At 40.8% G+C, this 17,964-nt stretch overlaps 1 protein-coding gene across 1 annotated transcript in view; it reads left to right on the forward strand.

The window, feature by feature from the left end:
• ece2a (endothelin converting enzyme 2a) overlaps positions 1-17,622 on the forward strand; it is a 156,950-nt gene extending 139,328 nt beyond the window's left edge. The window contains 3 exon segments of the mRNA XM_070448759.1: positions 16,869-16,899; positions 16,901-16,924; positions 16,926-17,622. Coding sequence (XP_070304860.1) covers positions 16,869-16,899; positions 16,901-16,924; positions 16,926-17,139 — 269 coding nt within the window. The 3' untranslated portion in view covers positions 17,140-17,622.
• Positions 17,623-17,964: the final 342 nt, after the last annotated feature.

The raw sequence follows: 17,964 nt of genomic DNA on the forward strand, positions 1-17,964 counted from the left end.
CCAATGAGATGGTTTGGGGATGAGTAGTACCGCAGAGTGAAGGAATAGCAACCAACAAGTGTTCAGCATATGTGGGAACTCCTTCAAGTGAAGCTGGTTGAAGAATGCCAAGACTGTGCAAAGCTGTCATCAAGGCAAAGGGTGGCTACTTTGAAGAATCTCAAATATAAATGTTTAACACTTTTTTAAGTTGCCACATGTTTCCATATGTGTTATTTCATATGTTTGATGTCTTCACTATTATTCCACAATGTAAATAGTAAAATTAAAGAAAAACCCTTGAACGAGTAAGTGTGTCCAAACTTTTGATTCGTACTGTATGCCAAAAGGGTTTTCCCCTGGGCATGAACAATGATTTCAATGAGAACCTTTTGCCAAATGCTTAAGACAGACTTGATGCAAACTAGTGGCTGCTAGACATTGTTTCTTTTATTCATTTATTTTGATGACATTGTGAAAATGTCTTCAATGATCTACCTTTGATCACACATGGGATTGAAATTATGGAAATGTGATGTTCTGTCCATTTTAATGGGTAGTTCAAGTGTATGTCCTAATGTGAAAACAGTATTGTAGCATGCTACACACTAAACGCGATTTTTAAACATGGATCTTCAATTTTTTGCTGTTGGATTCACGGGTTGAATTCTAAATTGATAAGTATTATCATGTTGTGTTTTGGTGATTAAACCAATGTACTCATTAATTTCATATTAACTTATATTTGGATGAATGGTTGTGTGGTGAAAGATGTCTACAAACAAAATAATGCACAATGAAATTTTGAATGTAAGACTGACTACGTTACTTGTGTTACCGTGAGTTTTAGTGTACTAAGAAATTCACACATACTTGTTGAAAATAGACCAAAGCGATAACAAAATTGTAACCTATAGCTGCTCATACTTATTGTACCTTCTATCCCATAGAATATTTAACCGTATTCCTGATCATACTTACTGTACCTTTCTATCCCATAGAATATTTAACCGTATTCTGTCATACTTATTGTACCTTCTACCCATAGAAATTTTAACGTATTCCTATCATACTTACTGTACTTTCTATCCCATAGAATGTTTAACCGTATTCCTATCATTACTTACTGTACCTTTCATCCATAGAATTTTAACCGTATTCCTGATCATACTACTTGTACCTGTCTATCCCATAGAATATTTAACCGTATTCCTATCATACTTACTGTACCGTTTCTATCCCATAGAATTTTAACCGTATTCCTGATCATACTTACTGTACCTTTCATCCCATAGAATATTAACCGTATTCCTATCATACTTACTGTTACTTTCTATCCATAGAATATTAACCGTTTCCTGATCATACTTACTGTACTTTCTATCCCATAGAATATTTAACCGTATTCCTGATCATACTTATGTACCTTCTATCCCATAGAATATTTAACCGTTTTCCTATCTACTTACTGTACTTCTACTCCATAGAATATTAACCGTATTCCTGATCATACTTACTGTACCTTTCTATCCATAGAATTTTAACCGTATCTGATCATACTTACGTACATTTCTATCCCTTGAATTGGATTTGTTTCAACTGCTTTACTCCCACAATGTGTTGTACTTTTTCATAGTGATACTTTAATGTGGGGAAACATATCAAGCAAGGTGACACTTTCTATACTCCCATAGTGAGTTGTGCTTTCTGTTAGTGGGACATGAGATCAGAATGAACATAGCTGTTAGGAAGGTATACAAGACAAGGTGAGATGGAGCCTAGCTCTTTACATGGGGACCAACAGTTCTGTAACCTGTGTTTGATCTTATGATAAGATCAGATATACGTTATTAGTCCATACAGGATGGACATATACCTTCTGCTTTTTCCCAACCCGCAGATACACACACACACATTTACACAAACTCACATTAGGTTGGAGAGGTTGGAACACAGGGCAGCCGCAGCACGCACCCTTGAACCAATTTGACATACTGTAGTGGTCCATCACCCTGTGCTACCGATTCCACTGAGAGAGGCAGTGGATTGATCTATTTCTAATCAGACTAATTGGTGTCAAAATGTCTGATGAGTCAATCATGAACCCGTAGTGAAAATAGCTCTTAACATTCCAGTTGGGTTTAACTGTCAAACACCTCAAGAAATAAAAGCAACACGAGGATCATCAGTGACGAAAATAACCCCTTCTCAGGCGTTTCGCCCCGTGCACGTTTGCTTCTTGTTGTTTTGGTCTCGGCGACCTTTGCCCCAAGACACCAGCTCTAATACATCCTATGGAACTGTAAGTGTGAATGGCCTGCGTCATTGTCTGTGTCCATGAAATAGAATCAATTCCTTCATCTCGATTCTATTTCTACGGTCACATCACATTTTCCAGTGGTTCAAATAGACCCATGTTCAGAGATATATTTACACGTGACATTGTATCCACTTCTTTATTTAGATCGGATTTGTTAGAGAGGAACTGGTCATTCGCTAGCAATGTACATGGCAATAAGTCTTGAGATGAACATTTGAAGAATAGAAAGAGATACCTTTATTTTCATTCAAGGTGTTCCAAGTCACTGAATTGAATGGATTCCAAATTGAATGGGCCTTCTCTGGTATTCACACCCTGGTCACATGGGATATGCAATCTGCACCACTGGTGAGGCTAGTTACAGTAGATGAACTCTGAGATTGCCAGAGATAATACCCTTATACAAAGTGTAGTCACGAGTCAGATGAAAGGGTTCTCCGGTAGACCGGTGTTTCACACTGCGGGTCACGAGACGAGACGGGATTCCATCGTAGTGCCAACCAACACAGAGGGAACCACCACCATTTTTGGCAACCTAGCGAGCACCGAGCAGTACCCCTTCAACAGTGGCAGCCCCCTCCCCTAGTACACACACACACACACACACACACACACACACACACACACACACACTGAGGCTATGTGACACGTCTGTCTTTAGTGCTGTGCTCTGGTTCCCTGGTTAATCCGTTAGGAGGTGCAGGAGATCAGGAGATTCACACACAGATGCTTCCAGCTGGAGGAAAATCAATTGGACAGGCTCCGTCCAGACTGGATGGACAGACAGACACAAACACACGTGTGTGCACGTACACACACAGACACACACGCACACACCTTTGCTCACCACCCCACACACTCCCTGTTGTGTCCGCTCTACTTACCGGTCCAGGATGCCAGAAAATGTGCACTTGTTGCCATGGCAGCAGTGTGTGTTAAGGTCAGGGGTCCCGACGGGTGCAGCTGATGTCAGAGACGGAACAGGAGCGAGTCCTTGACGACAGCCCGGCGACTATAATAGTTGTGAACCCGCAGGAATGAGCTGTCATGTGATACCCCTTCCTCCGCTCCTCTTTCCGTCCATGGAAACACGCACACGTGCACGCTCACACACACACGTATGCAGCGTCAGCAGGGAACCCTTTGGAAACAATGCGTGGTCTGTGACGTGGAGATGTGGACCTGAGGAGGGGGGCCTAGATGCATCCTAAGGAGCACCAAACCTGGGCATGAAGAGAGACCACAGAGCCTTAGGACAGACAGACATGTCACATCCATCACATCGACAATCAGAATTAGAAAGGGGTAAAGCCAATATGTCAAAATCAGAGGGCAAACTGTAGCTATTAGCAGTCCTGTCCTTTCAGATCGAAACAACTTTCAGTATAAAAATGCCTTTTTTATTAGTCTTCTTGCCATTTCCATAACAGGTCAGTCATATCAAACTGAACTTAACAAAAACTTAAATTTGCCTTTAGCAGATGCTTTATCCAAAGCGACTTACAGTCACGCGTGCATACATTTGACGTACGGGTGGTCCCGGATAGTGGGTTCCACTATCTGCCGTTGCTTGCGGCATGCTCTACCACTGACTGTACCAGTGTTCATTTGGTCAACAATAGCTATGATGAAAAATATTTTTCAACGACCTATTCTTTCCTGACAAAAAACGAATGAAGATAAGGAGACCAGATGTCCTGAAGAAAAAAAAAATACGATAACCATTACAAAATTTATTTTCGTTTTAGTTGGTGAAAATGTAACGAGACAGGAATTCACTTGAAACTAACGGACATTAACGGCACTGTTTTAACAATCCCAACGCAATGGAAACCAAATTATATTTTAATATATTACAGTATACTGAAGTATACTTAAATATAATACAAATGTATATATAATATACTTCAAATACGAGAAGTACTTTTCTAGTATATTCTTAAAAGGCAATTTCATCCTGGCTCTGCCACAGCATATAGTCATTACTATTATAAATACTATATTACGTTTTTGTCATAAACATCACCTTTATCCAAACCACAGCTAAACATTTCATTTCACTGGTAGAATCGTGAAGTTTCGACTGCTGTGTATTTTCTGCTCTTAGTGAACCACAAGGTCCGGCATTCATAGTGATTGCAGCTTACCTCCCCTAAGGTAGATGTGGCGTGCCCACGAACTTGGATGATGGCATTGTGTACTTATAATGAACAACACACAGCAATCTCAGAACTTCTGTAGGCATGATTTTTCTTTTACAATATTTATTTCACTACCGTTTTTCATCTGCATGTGTTGTGTTCTGTGCTACTTACAACAAGTGCAAAAGTGAATTATCTTTCACTATTCTAACATACCAGAGATGTACCCTGATGCTTGCAGTGGGATTATCATACTGAACTGATGGGAATCCATTTAAAAAAACAGCTGAGAAGTTATGTGACACCATCAATTTGTTCCCTTCACAACAAAGAGAAGATTCTTGATTAGATGTAACCTAACGTTAGCTAGCTTGCTAGCCTAGCTGGACTACCTCGGTAAGTTAGTAGCTAAAGTTACAGTCCTATTATTAAACTCTGAAAGCAATCAGCTAAATCATATAGCTATATTTTTTGCTGGTGTACACACTGCCAATCAAGTGTATTCTATGCTATGGTAGTCAGTTGGTAAACTGGTAGCTACCTTCATTCTCTCTCTTGGTTTCAAGGTGAAGCTGGTTGAGAGAATGCCAAGACTGTGCAAAGCTGTCATCAAGGCAAAGGGTGGCTACTTTGAAGAATCTCAAATATAAATGTTTAACACTTTTTAAGTTGCCACATGTTTCCATATGTGTTATTTCATAGTTTTGATGTCTTCACTATTATTCCACAATGTAAATAGTAAAATTAAAGAAAAACCCTTGAACGAGTAAGTGTGTCCAAACTTTTGATTCGTACTGTATGCCAAAAGGGTTTTCCCCTGGTGCATGAACAATGATTTCAATGAGAACCTTTTGCCAAATGCTTAAGACAGACTTGATGCAAACTAGTGGCTGCTAGACATTGTTTCTTTTATTCATTTATTTTGATGACATTGTGAAAGATGTCTTCAATGATCATACCTTTGATCACACATGGGATTGAAATTATGGAAATGTGATGTTCTGTCCATTTTAATGGGTAGTTCAAGTGTAGCCTAATGTGAAAACAGTATTGTAGCATGCTACACACTAAACGCGATTTTTAAACATGGATCTTCAATTTTTTGCTGTTGGATTCACGGGTTGTTAAAATATCTAAATTGATAAGATATTATCATGTTGTGTTTTGGTGATTAAACCAATGTACTCATTATATTTCAAACTTATATTTGGATGAATGGTTGTGTGGTGAAAGATGTCTACAAACAAAATGAATGCACAATGAAATGTTTGAATGTAAGACTGACTACGTTACTTGTGTTACCAGTTTGGAGTTTTGTACTAAGAAAATTCAACACATACTTGTGAAAATAGCACCAAAGCGATAAACAAATTGTAACCCTATAGCTGCTCATACTTATTGTACCATTCTATCCCATAGAATATTTAACCGTATTCCTGATCATACTTACTGTACCTTTCTATCCCATAGAATATTTAACCGTATTCCCTAGATTCATACTTATTGTACCTTCTACCCATAGAATATTTAACCGTATTCCTGATCATACTTACTGTACCTTTCTATCCCATAGAATTTTAACCGTATTCCTGATCATACTTACTGTACCTTTTCATCCCATAGAATGTTTAACCGTATTCCTATCATACTACTTGTACTTCTATCCCATAGAATATTTAACCGTATTCCTGATCATACTTACTGTACTTTCTATCCCATAGAATTTTAACCGTATTCCTGATCATACTTACTGTACCTTTCATCCCATAGAATATTAACCGTATTCCTGATCATACTTACTGTACTTTCTATCCCATAGAATATTAACCGTTTCCTATCATACTTACTGTACTTTCTATCCCATAGAATATTTAACCGTATTCCTGATCATACTTACTGTACCTTTCTATCCCATAGAATATTTAACCGTTTTCCTGATCATACTTACTGTACTTTCTATCCCATAGAATTTAACCGTATTCCTGATCATACTTACTGTACCATTTCTATCCATAGAATATTTAACCGTATTCCTGATCATACTTACTGTACATTTCTATCCCCTTGAATTGGATTTGTTTCAACTGCTTTACTCCCACAATGTGTTGTACTTTTTCATAGTGATACTTTAATGTGGGGAAACATAGTCAAGACAAGGTGACACTTTCTATACTCCCATAGTGAGTTGTGCTTTCTGTTAGTGGACATGAGATCAGAATGAACATAGCTGTTAGGAAGGTATACAAGACAAGGTGAGATGGAGCCTAGCTCTTTACATGGGGACCAACAGTTCTGTAACCTGTGTTTGATCTTGATAGATCAGATATACGTTATTAGTCCATACAGGATGGAKATATACCTTCTGCTTTTTCCCCAACCCCMCAGATACACACACACACATTTACACAAACTCACATTAGGTTGGAGAGGTTGGAACACAGGGCAGCCGCAGCGCACCACCCTATGAACCGATTTGACATACTGTAGTGGTCCATCACCCTGTGCTACCGATTCCACTGAGAGGCAGTGGATTGATCTATTCCTAATCAGACTAATTGGTGTCAAAATGTCTGATGAGTCAATCATGAATACCCGTAGTGAAAATAGCTCTTAACATTCCAGTTGGGTTTAACTGTCAAACACCTCAAGAAATAAAAGCAACACGAGGATCATCAGTGACGAAAATAACTCCCTTCTCAGGCGTTTCGCCCCGTGCACGTTTGCTTCTTGTTGTTTTGGTCTCGGCGACCTTTGCCCCAAGACACCAGCTCTAATACATCCTATGGAACTGTAAGTGTGAATGGCCTGCGTCATTGTCGTGTCCATGGAAATAGAATCAATTCCTTCATCTKGATTCTATTTCTACGGTCACATCACATTTRCCAGTGGTTCAAATAGACCCATGTTCAGAGATATTTACACGTGACATTGTATCCCACTTCTTTATTTAGATGGGATTTGTTAGAGAGGAACTGGTCATTCGCTAGCAATGTACATGGCAATAAGTCTTGAGATGAACATTTGAAGAATAGAAAGAGATACCTTTATTTTCATTCAAGGTGTTCCAAGTCACTGAATTGAATGGATTCCAAATTGAATGGGCCTTCTCTGGTATTCACACCCTGGTCACATGGGGATATGCAATCTGCACCACTGGTGTAGGCTAGTTACAGTAGATGAACTCTGAGATTGCCAGAGATAATACCCTTATACAAAGTGTAGTCACGAGTCAGATGAAAGGGTTCTCCGGTAGACCGGTGTTTCACACTGCGGGTCACGAGACGAGACGGGATTCCATCGTAGTGCCAACCAACACAGAGGGAACCACCACCATTTTTGGCAACCTAGCGAGCACCGAGCAGTACCCCTTCAACAGTGGCAGCCCCCTCCCCTAGTACACACACACACACACACACACACACACACACACACACACACTGAGGCTATGTGACACGTCTGTCTTTAGTGCTGTGCTCTGGTTCCCTGGTTAATCCCGTTAGGAGGTGCAGGAGATCAGGAGATTCACACACAGATGCTTCCAGCTGGAGGAAAATCAATTGGACAGGCTCCGTCCAGACTGGATGGACAGACAGACACAAACACACGTGTGTGCACGTACACACACAGACACACACGCACACACCTTTGCTCACCACCCACACACATCCCTGTTGTGTCCGCTCTACTTACCGGTCCAGGATGCCAGAAAATGTGCACTTGTTGCCATGGCAGCAGTGTGTGTTAAGGTCAGGGGTCCCGACGGGTGCAGCTGATGTCAGAGACGGAACAGGAGCGARGTCCTTGACGACAGCCCGGCGACTATAATAGTTGTGAACCCGCAGGAATGAGCTGTCATGTGATACCCCTTCCTCCGCTCCTCTTTCCGTCCATGGAAACACGCACACGTGCACGCTCACACACACACGTATGCAGCGTCAGCAGGGAGAACCCTTTGGAAACAATGCGTGGTCTGTGACGTGGAGATGTGGGACCTGAGGAGGGGGGCCTAGATGCATCCTAAGGAGCACCAAACCTGGGCATGAAGAGAGACCACAGAGCCCTTAGGACAGACAGACATGTCACATCCATCACATCGACCAATCAGAATTAGAAAGGGGTAAAGCAATATGTCAAAATCAGAGGGCAAACTGTAGCTATTAGCAGTCCTGTCCTTTCAGATCGAAACAACTTATCAGTATAAAAATGCCTTTTTTTATTAGTCTTCTTGCCATTTCCATAACAGGTCAGTCATATCAAACTGAACTTAACAAAACTTAAATTTGCCATTTAGCAGATGCTTTTATCCAAAGCGACTTACAGTCACGCGTGCATACATTTGACGTACGGGTGGTCCCGGATAGTGGGTTCCACTATCCTGCCGTTGCTTGCGGCATGCTCTACCAACTGACTGTACCAGTGTTCATTTGGTCAACAATAGCTATGARGAAAAATATTTGTCAACGACCTATTCTTCCTGACAAAAACGAATGAAGATAAGGAGACCAGATGTCRTGAAGAAAAAAAATACGATAACCATTACAAATTTATTTTCGTTTTAGTTGGTGAAAATGTAACGAGACGAGAATTCCACTTGAAACTAACGGACATTAACGGCACTGTTTTAACAATCCCAACGCAATGGTAACCAAATTATATTTTAATATATTACAAGTATACTGAAGTATACTTAAATATAATACAAATGTATATAATATACTTCAAATACGAGAAGTACTTTTCTAGTATATCTTAAAAGGSAATTTCATCCTGGCTCTGCCACAGCATATAGTCATTACTATTATAAATACTATATTACGTTTTTGTCATAAACATCACCTTTATCCAAACCACAAGCTAGAACATTTTCATTTCACTGGTAGAATCGTGAAGTTTCGACTTCTTGTGTATTTTCTGCTCTTAGTGAACCACAAGGTCCGGCATTCATAGTGATTGCAGCTACCTCCCCCTAAGGTAGATGTGGCGTGCCCACGAACTTGGATGATGGCATTGTGTACTTATAATGAACAACACACAGCAATCTCAGAACTTCTGTAGGCATGATTTTTCTTTTTACAATATTATATTTTCACTACCGTTTTTCATCYTGCATGTGTGGTGTTCTGTGCTACTTACAACAAGTGCAAAAGTGAATTATCTTTCACTATTCTACATACCAGAGATGTACCCTGATGCTGCCAGTGGGATTATCATACTGAACTGATGGGGAATCCATTTAAAAAAACAGCTGAGAAGTTATGTGACACCATCAATTGTTTCCCTTCACAACAAAGAGAAGATTCTTGATTAGATGTAACCTAACGTTAGCTAGCTTGCTAGCCTAGCTGGACTACCTCGGTAAGTTAGSTAGCTAAAGTTACAGTCCTATATTAAACTCTGAAAGCAATCAGCTAAATCATATAGCTATATTTTGCTGGTGTACACACTGCCAATCAAGTGTATCTATGCTATGGTAGTCAGTGGTAAACTGGTAGCTACCTTCAGCAGAGTAAACATGTGTATTTGGTTGTAGATGGTACACAATCTGATTCCACCAACACGTGCTTCCAACCCCTAGCTCTGCACAAGGTGACGGTAAATTGGCAAAAATATTTACAAGCTGACACCTAAGCTAGATCAATTTACAGTAAGCATGGCGTAAACATGAATTGGGTAGTGTTTGTATGGTTTGTGTTATGGGGTTACAGGTGGTTAGAGGTAGCCTGAGGACCACAGAGTACTTCCCAGACCATGTAATCAATTTAGTCTACCCCTCTTCTCTTTGTAAAACTCAGGTTATCTGGAGTCATTCCACAGTGCKCTGCTGAAAAATACCCCAAAGCGGCGGCATTTTGGGTACACAAGCATTTTGGGTACACAATGTAGAAAATAGTAAAAATGAGTAGGTGTGTCCAAAAATTTGACTGGTACTGTACATACATTCATACATATAACTAGATATACATACATTGGYAAAGTATTCAGACCCCTTGACTTTTTCTATATTTTGTTACGTTACATTTTTATTCTAAAATTGATTAAATTGATTTTTTTCCTCATCAATCTACACACAATACCCCATAATGACAAAGCAAAACCAGTTTTTTTTATTGCTTGCAAATTTATAAAAAACATAATTGTGACTTTAATTGCCTATCGTCTGTAAGCTGTTAGTGTCTTAACAACCATTCCACAGGTGCATGTTCATTAATTGTTTATGGTTCATTGAACAAGCATGGGAAACAGTGTTCATACCCTTTACAGTGAAGATCTGTGAAGTTATTTGGATTTTTATGAATTATCTTTGAAAGACAGGGTCCTGAAAAAGGGACGTTTCTTTTTTTGCTGAGTTTATATGTTCATTACATTTAAACACACTTAATAAAAGTGTACTTCAGTTTCATACGTTTTAATTGTCATTTAGTATAATTCATTTGTAATTTAGTATATTCATTCGAAATACATTTGGAATTGTTTTTAAGTTGAAGCATTGCTTTTTTTTAAATGAAACTCTGCTTGTGAGTGACCCAGTACACTATAAGTATAGTTTCAGTACCAGTAATGAGTTTCAAGTACTTTCTGAATTCCTTTTCAGAAGAGTGCATAGAAAGAGTGCATAGAAAGAGTGCATAGAAAGAGAAACAATGATAATGATTGTTTATTCCACATAAGGAAACATGCACAGCTGAGGAACATGCTTCCTGAGATTATACTGTTCATATCTTAAGAATATATATTTAAGTGTACTTTCAAAAAGTATAACTTAAATGTCCACAAAATATACTGTATATAAGTATTCTCAACAAAAAAATATGTGCAAATAATGAATATATTTAAAAAAAATGTTAAATAACAAAAATGCGAAATGCCACTGGTGCAGTTTTTTGTTTAAATATTTAAGTATATATATGCGCTGGTGGTAGTGCTATAGGTCCGGCGGTGTGTCAGAATTTTTTTGTTGTTGCTATTTTCATAGCCAGATTTTTTTGGTGCAATACAGTAGCTGGCAGTGGCACAAAAGGGCTGGTTTTACTGAATAAACAAGCTGGTTTTACTGAATAAACAAGTTGTAGGTGTGACAAGGTCACTCAATGGCCAATCAATGCGTTCCATGGCTTAGTACTGCATGTGTTTCTCTCAAGTTCTGTAGACTATTGACAGCATAGGCTACAGTTATGAGTAATAGCAACAGTAAAAAAAAAAATACATCCAGTGTTTGCTCAATAGCCTATGTTTGGAGTATTGGCAGTTAACATTGTTGTAATTGGCTTCAATGAGCCTAGCCTATCCTACATGTCTTTACGCATCGCACTACTCAGAAAATAAAAAATACAGGCTCCCGTAAATTGTATTGTATGTGTGAGGCATGTTCACAATAAGCGAAATGTAGTCTAGGCTTAATGTTGATACTGCATTATAGGACTTAATCATTTCAATAGAATTGAAGGAGCCCATATTTTCTTAACTGGATGAGAGATGGGGATAGATACTTGATCAAGCGAAATGAAGTATGCAGGTAGACATATGTGTGCAGTATATTTTCAGGTCAAGGCAATCTGAACAGACCATTAAACACCTTTTATGGATAGGCTACTTTGCAAGGCCAGGATAAAAATAGACACGACGCATTGCTGTTGAACCAGTCTTCATCATAGTAGCCTAGGCCCTAAGGTAAGGGTAGCCTATGGAGTGTTTGCTTGTTTTCCATTTCAGATTAGTAAAAAACAATCTGTATATTTCTAAATAGGATGAGGTCAGAAGCATGACCTCATAAATCGCTTCTCTCGTTCCATGGCGCTGTGTGCACTGCACATGCAGGCKTGAATGTCTTTACACATAACATTTGCACGTCTATGCAAAATACTAGGCTCTTGTATCGTTGTCTACAGTATGTGCGAAGCAGATTCTCACAGAAATATGGCGTTGGTATGGCATTATCGGAGGATCGAATAGTTTGGAGCTGTCTTTGGTAATCAGACAAGAGACACATGGAAATGGACAAGGGATCAGTTGACGAAAAGCGAGCGGGTGAATTCAACAAAGTCGAAGGCAGGAGGCATGCAGGTATGTTAATTGTGAATAATAAAAAAGCATGAGGGCAAAATCTTCAAAGCGTTCTCAGTAGACCTTATAAAGCCCTTTTATTCATAGGCTACTTGGCTAATGGCCAGGATAAAAAGAGCAACTGCTGAACCATCCTTGATTAACGGGATGGTAGGCTATGCTTGTTTTTTWAAATCAAATTAAACAACATGTTTCTAAATATGAGATTCACTGGCACAATAGCCTCTCAAAAGCCATGCCATTATCAACTGTGTTACCATTAAGACCTGCTTTTTTGGGGTTCWTAAAATTTCCCATTAGCACTGCATGAAATTGTCACTTTTTTTTAAGGACACACCTCAAATTTTGCCACCCCTCTTCATTCAGCGTAAGCGAACTGATATTAGACAGGCAAACTGCAGAATAGGCATTAGGGTTGGAAAATGCCACTGCGCCCATTTTTACATGACAAAATTGCTAACTAACGTGCGTTTGATCCTTGCGCCTCCTTAACGACAGKCAAAAATAGAGCTCTCATTTTGACATGAAGCTTCTAAGCATGCAAGCCTTTGCAGAATATTTATTGGAATCCTCTCAATGGCAGAATGAAAGTCTCTAACCTAAATTCGATTTCGAAACAATAATGTTCATATTGGCCATTTTTGCTTGGATCACATCTGAAGCTGTATTTTGGCATGTGCACCGTTTTTCATCTCGCGCACTCGCGGTCCGCAAATATGAGTTGCAGTAACTTTTTTCCGGGTTGGAAATACCAATGCTATTGCTGAATATTAGGAGTACAGCAATATTAATGGGATTTTTGGAAAGCTCAGAATATCCCCCTTTTCAAATTGAATTACTGTTGTTTACCCCACTCCGACAGATGATGGGGAGAAAATCTGCGCTGTAAATTGTTAACCTGTAGTCAAGGGTTTGTAGTATATGCTTAGTCATGATTATATGCCACAATAGCAATGTTGCCAGCCAAGGTAWAGGAGGGTATGTATACTAGTAGGTATAGTTGGACAAGACTGAATGTGCACACGATGGAAGTTAGAGTTAGATGTGAATCATTTAATAGAAAATGCATTGACTATATGACTAAAATAACAAAAATGACTGTGACTAAAGTTAGAACTAAACTTGTCRGGCGTTTTAGTCGACTGAGAACAACAACGAAGAAGGATGGAATAACTCAAACGTGACTAAGACTAAAATATGMTTTTATTCAAAAGACTAAGACTTTAAACTAAATCTAAAATAGCTGCCAAAAATCAACACTCACACGTAGTCACGCTGGGCTCTATAGAGACACCATTCAGACTTTAAACGACACTATCAATCAATTAAATGTATTTTTATAAAGCCCTTTTTACGTCAGCYGTGCTTTACAGATACCCAGCCTAAAACCACAATGCCGCGGCAGAAGCAGAGTGGCTAGGAAAAATCATGAATAAAGTGTTACCAATAACACWGATTTTAAGCATCAACAAACAGATGCCTGAAAGTCGTTTTTCCCCCCATTTCCGCTGAGATGAACAAACTGTACAGTAACTATGGTTGAAGGTGACAGAACATATATGTGCTGGTCCTCTCACTGTTGCAAATGTCACAGAGAGAGTCATCAGGGGTTTAGACTGTGTTTGTCACGCTGATCTCCAGAACACAGACACACACACAGCACACAGTCGTGTTTATTAACCTTGTGGGGACACACAATTGATTCCCATTCAAAATACTATTTTCTTTAACCCCTAACGCTGACACTAACCTTAACCCTAACCCKAAAAACTTAACATGAATCCTAAACCTAACCCTAACCCTAAACCTAACCTCTGATTTAGAGGGGTTGGGTTAAWTGCGCAAGACACATTTCAGTTGAATGCATTGAGTTGTACAACTGACTAGGTATCCCCCTTTCCCCTTAACCTTTAACCTTTAACCCCTGGCTCATTAAGCTTTCTTACACTAGAGTGCCCCAAAACACACACAAACACTTTTCCTCACTCTCTCAGTCTGATTTTCCTCTCACTCATTATTTGATTTTCTAGTGCATCTCCCCACCCGTCACTCAAAAGTATCACTAAATGCCATTATAAGAATCATGACCAGTCCCATCCTCTTCCTTCCTCTCTAATGACCCTGTCCACTTTAAAGGTTGTAAGGGCTGGTGGCAATTCCATTTCCATTCCATTCAAGTCAGAAAGTAGGCAGTCATTTCAATTGCTATTCTCTTCAATGATTTTCAATTAGGGACATTTAGAATTGGATTTTGGTTTACTTTCTGAATCGACTGGAATTGACCCCAATCCCTGCTTTGTATGCTGCTCTTAAATGAGATAGAACTGTGTTCAGAAAAGAGAAGGCATTCCTGATGTTTACCACCACACACCAGAGGTTGAGTCAAAGAGGGCCTGGTATAAATACCTTAGGCTGGATGAGCTGACATACTATAGGTGTTGTTTGAAGTGTGAGGGTGATAACGAGATCAGCAGTTTAAATACGCACACCCTTTCTCTTTTACACGCACARGCGCACACATACGCGTGCACACAGGCACACACATGCACACACAGGCACACAGACACACGCACACATACACAGACACATGCACCTTGCACATACACCACACACATACACACACACACCCATCTGGAAGGCAGTGTTGAATTGGTTGTAGAAGTAAGGTGATAACGAGCATCATCAGCCACAGGTTTAAAATGGAGGTGCTGCAGATTCCAATGTGCTACCTGAACTAGCGGTGCAATAAACCCTTCTCTGGCACACACACACACACACACACACACAAAATACTTCCTCCAGCACACACACACGCACACACACCCAACCCCCTGCCCCTCCTAACAGCTCTCAGCTTTGCCCTTGCCTTTTCTTTCCCGCCACACCAAACCAAACTGAGCTACGCCTGGTAGTTCCCCCAGAGCAGAGTCAGAGGAGAGGAGTGGAGAGGATGTACTGTAGCTGTACAGACTACAGAACCAGCTAAGCACCAGACCAGACAAACCCCCTGGTGTTTATTAATCACTGAGAGTAGACTTTGTGCAGTTCAGTTCACTGCAGTCCGAACAGAACAGCAAGGATGGCCTAACGTTACAGTACACCTCCACTCCGCTTCCTGTAACACAGATTCACTCTTTACCCTCTATTTACCTCTCTTAAAGACTCTATCTCTCTCTCCCTGTCTGACCCACCAACCTACCAGAACAGATGACACCCCCCCCCCTCCCTTCCATACCTCCAGGAGGGGAGGGCTTAACCCTAGTTAATGAACAGATCTTTAGATGATCCGTCACGGGGAAGCCTGGCCTGCCTGTAATGATTGAAGCCGTCGATGATTCTGCGTCAGCAAGGCTGACAGTCAGGGTCAGACACACCACACCGCCCCTGGGTGTGTGTGGATGTGTGTGTGTCCAGCATGGTGCAGTCAAAGTTTGCGCGCGCGCGCGCGCGCGCGTGTGTGCGTGCGTGCGTGCGTGCGTGCGTGCGTGCGATGCAGTGCCAGTGCTGTGCCGTGCCCCGTAGCAGTGCGTGCGTGCGTGCGGTGCGGCGCGTGCGTGCGTGCGTGCGTGCGTGCTGCGCGTGCGTGGCGTCACGCCGGGCGTGTCGTGTGTGTGTGTGTGTGTGTCACGTCTTCTTTAAGTACACAGGGTGACACGGCAAAAGTGCAGAAACAGTGCGTCAGGGATTCTTTTAAAGTTTGGGACTTCAAGGGACTTCGAGGAAGCGTGTGTGTGTGTTTTGGGGCAGTGTGTGTGTGCGTGTGATCTTTTGGGTAAAGTGTGTGCCAGTAATTGTTTAAAGCACATTAGGTGTGTGTGTGTTCGATTAAGGTAATGTGTTTTTGGCAGAGGCTGTAGTAGAAAGACCATTAGAGAGATCTCTCACTCTCTTACATTGGCTCAACTGTGACGCCCTTGAATATCCTCTGTGTCCCCATAGCCTTACATATGCTGCCTTACATTGGCCGCCTCTAGGCTCTTCTATAATACCGTAGTGTTGTCGAACATAGAGCTAGTGATGGAGACTACTCCCAATCCTTCCTGCCTCCCATCCCTTTCCACTACCCGCACAAAACCATGCACGCACATACACACACCTCCCTGCCTCCGATCCCTTCCTCCTACCATAAACCATTCGATGGTTAGGTGGATTATATCCCTACCATCACAAGTGATGGATTAACTGAATGCATGTTTTTAATCAACCTACAGTATGCCATTGATTCCTCTGGTCTTCAGACCAATGTGATGGTGTGTTTCATGACTTRCTGCTCACGTTTCCATGGTGTTTTATTGATTAGGCTTAACTGATCAGGAAACGGATAATTGCCTCTCCCCTCTGCTCTCCTCCCCTCTCTCCTCTCCCAGGTTCTGGTAACAGCTCTATGAGCAATGACATGCGCTGGCTACCACTTCATAACCAACAGACTACCCCTCTGTGTGCGTCGACACCATGTGTGCCAGGCACGATGCCATATGCCCGGGCATGACCTGACACCAGATAGACAAGCGCCAACTCTCCTTCCCAGACGCCTCGTACAACGTGGTCCTGGAGAAGGGCACCTTGGACGCCATGCTGGTAGAGCAGAAGGACCCCTGGAAGGTGTCCTTGGAGGTGTCCTTATTGCCCAGGTGCTGAAGGAGTTACGAGGAACTGTACACGCGCACGCGCACACACACACACACACACACACACACACACAGGTTTAAAAGCCTCATATCTTTATCTCCTGTCTGTGTTTTTGTATTTGTATTTATTATGGATCCCCATTAGCTGCTGCCAAGGCAGTTTATACAATTTTAAAAACATTACAATACATTCACAGACTGTGTGCCCTCAGGCCCCTACTCCACCACTACCACATATCTACAGTACAAAATCCATGTGTATGTGTGTGTATAGTGCGTATGTTATCGTGTGTGTGTGTGTATGCATGTGTATGTGCCTATGTTTGTGTTGCTTCACAGTCCCCGCTGTTCCATAAGGTGTTTTTTTAATCTGTTTTTTAAATCAAATTTTACTGCTTGCATGAGTTACTTGATATGGAATAGAATTCCTGGAATCAAACCCAGGTCGTCTCGTTATAGTATCGGTACACACCTTAAAGCTAGAATCCTTAGTTGTGACATCTATTTTTGGACTAATAAATAAATGATACTGCATATACCTMTTGATTCTTGAAGAATATAACTTATAAATGCCTCATGAGCTTTGTTCAACTGTCGCACACCATCAGCACCTAAAATATAAGCTTGTTTTACTTCAATGTTTGTGGACAATGTAAATGTAAACAAACACTGTTTAGCCTCAAAACATGGTTAATGTTGATATCATGGATGGTTAGTCCTTGCATCCATAGTCCTGTCTATGTATTTGAGAGTGTACATTTCTCCAGGCCCATCCCTCAGCATTTTACTGAAACAGAAGCGGGGTGACCACTTTGTTATTTTTTCAATTAAGGAC

Source organism: Salvelinus sp. IW2-2015, linkage group LG19 (genome assembly GCF_002910315.2).
Source record: "Salvelinus sp. IW2-2015 linkage group LG19, ASM291031v2, whole genome shotgun sequence".
Taxonomy (NCBI): domain Eukaryota; kingdom Metazoa; phylum Chordata; class Actinopteri; order Salmoniformes; family Salmonidae; genus Salvelinus; species Salvelinus sp. IW2-2015.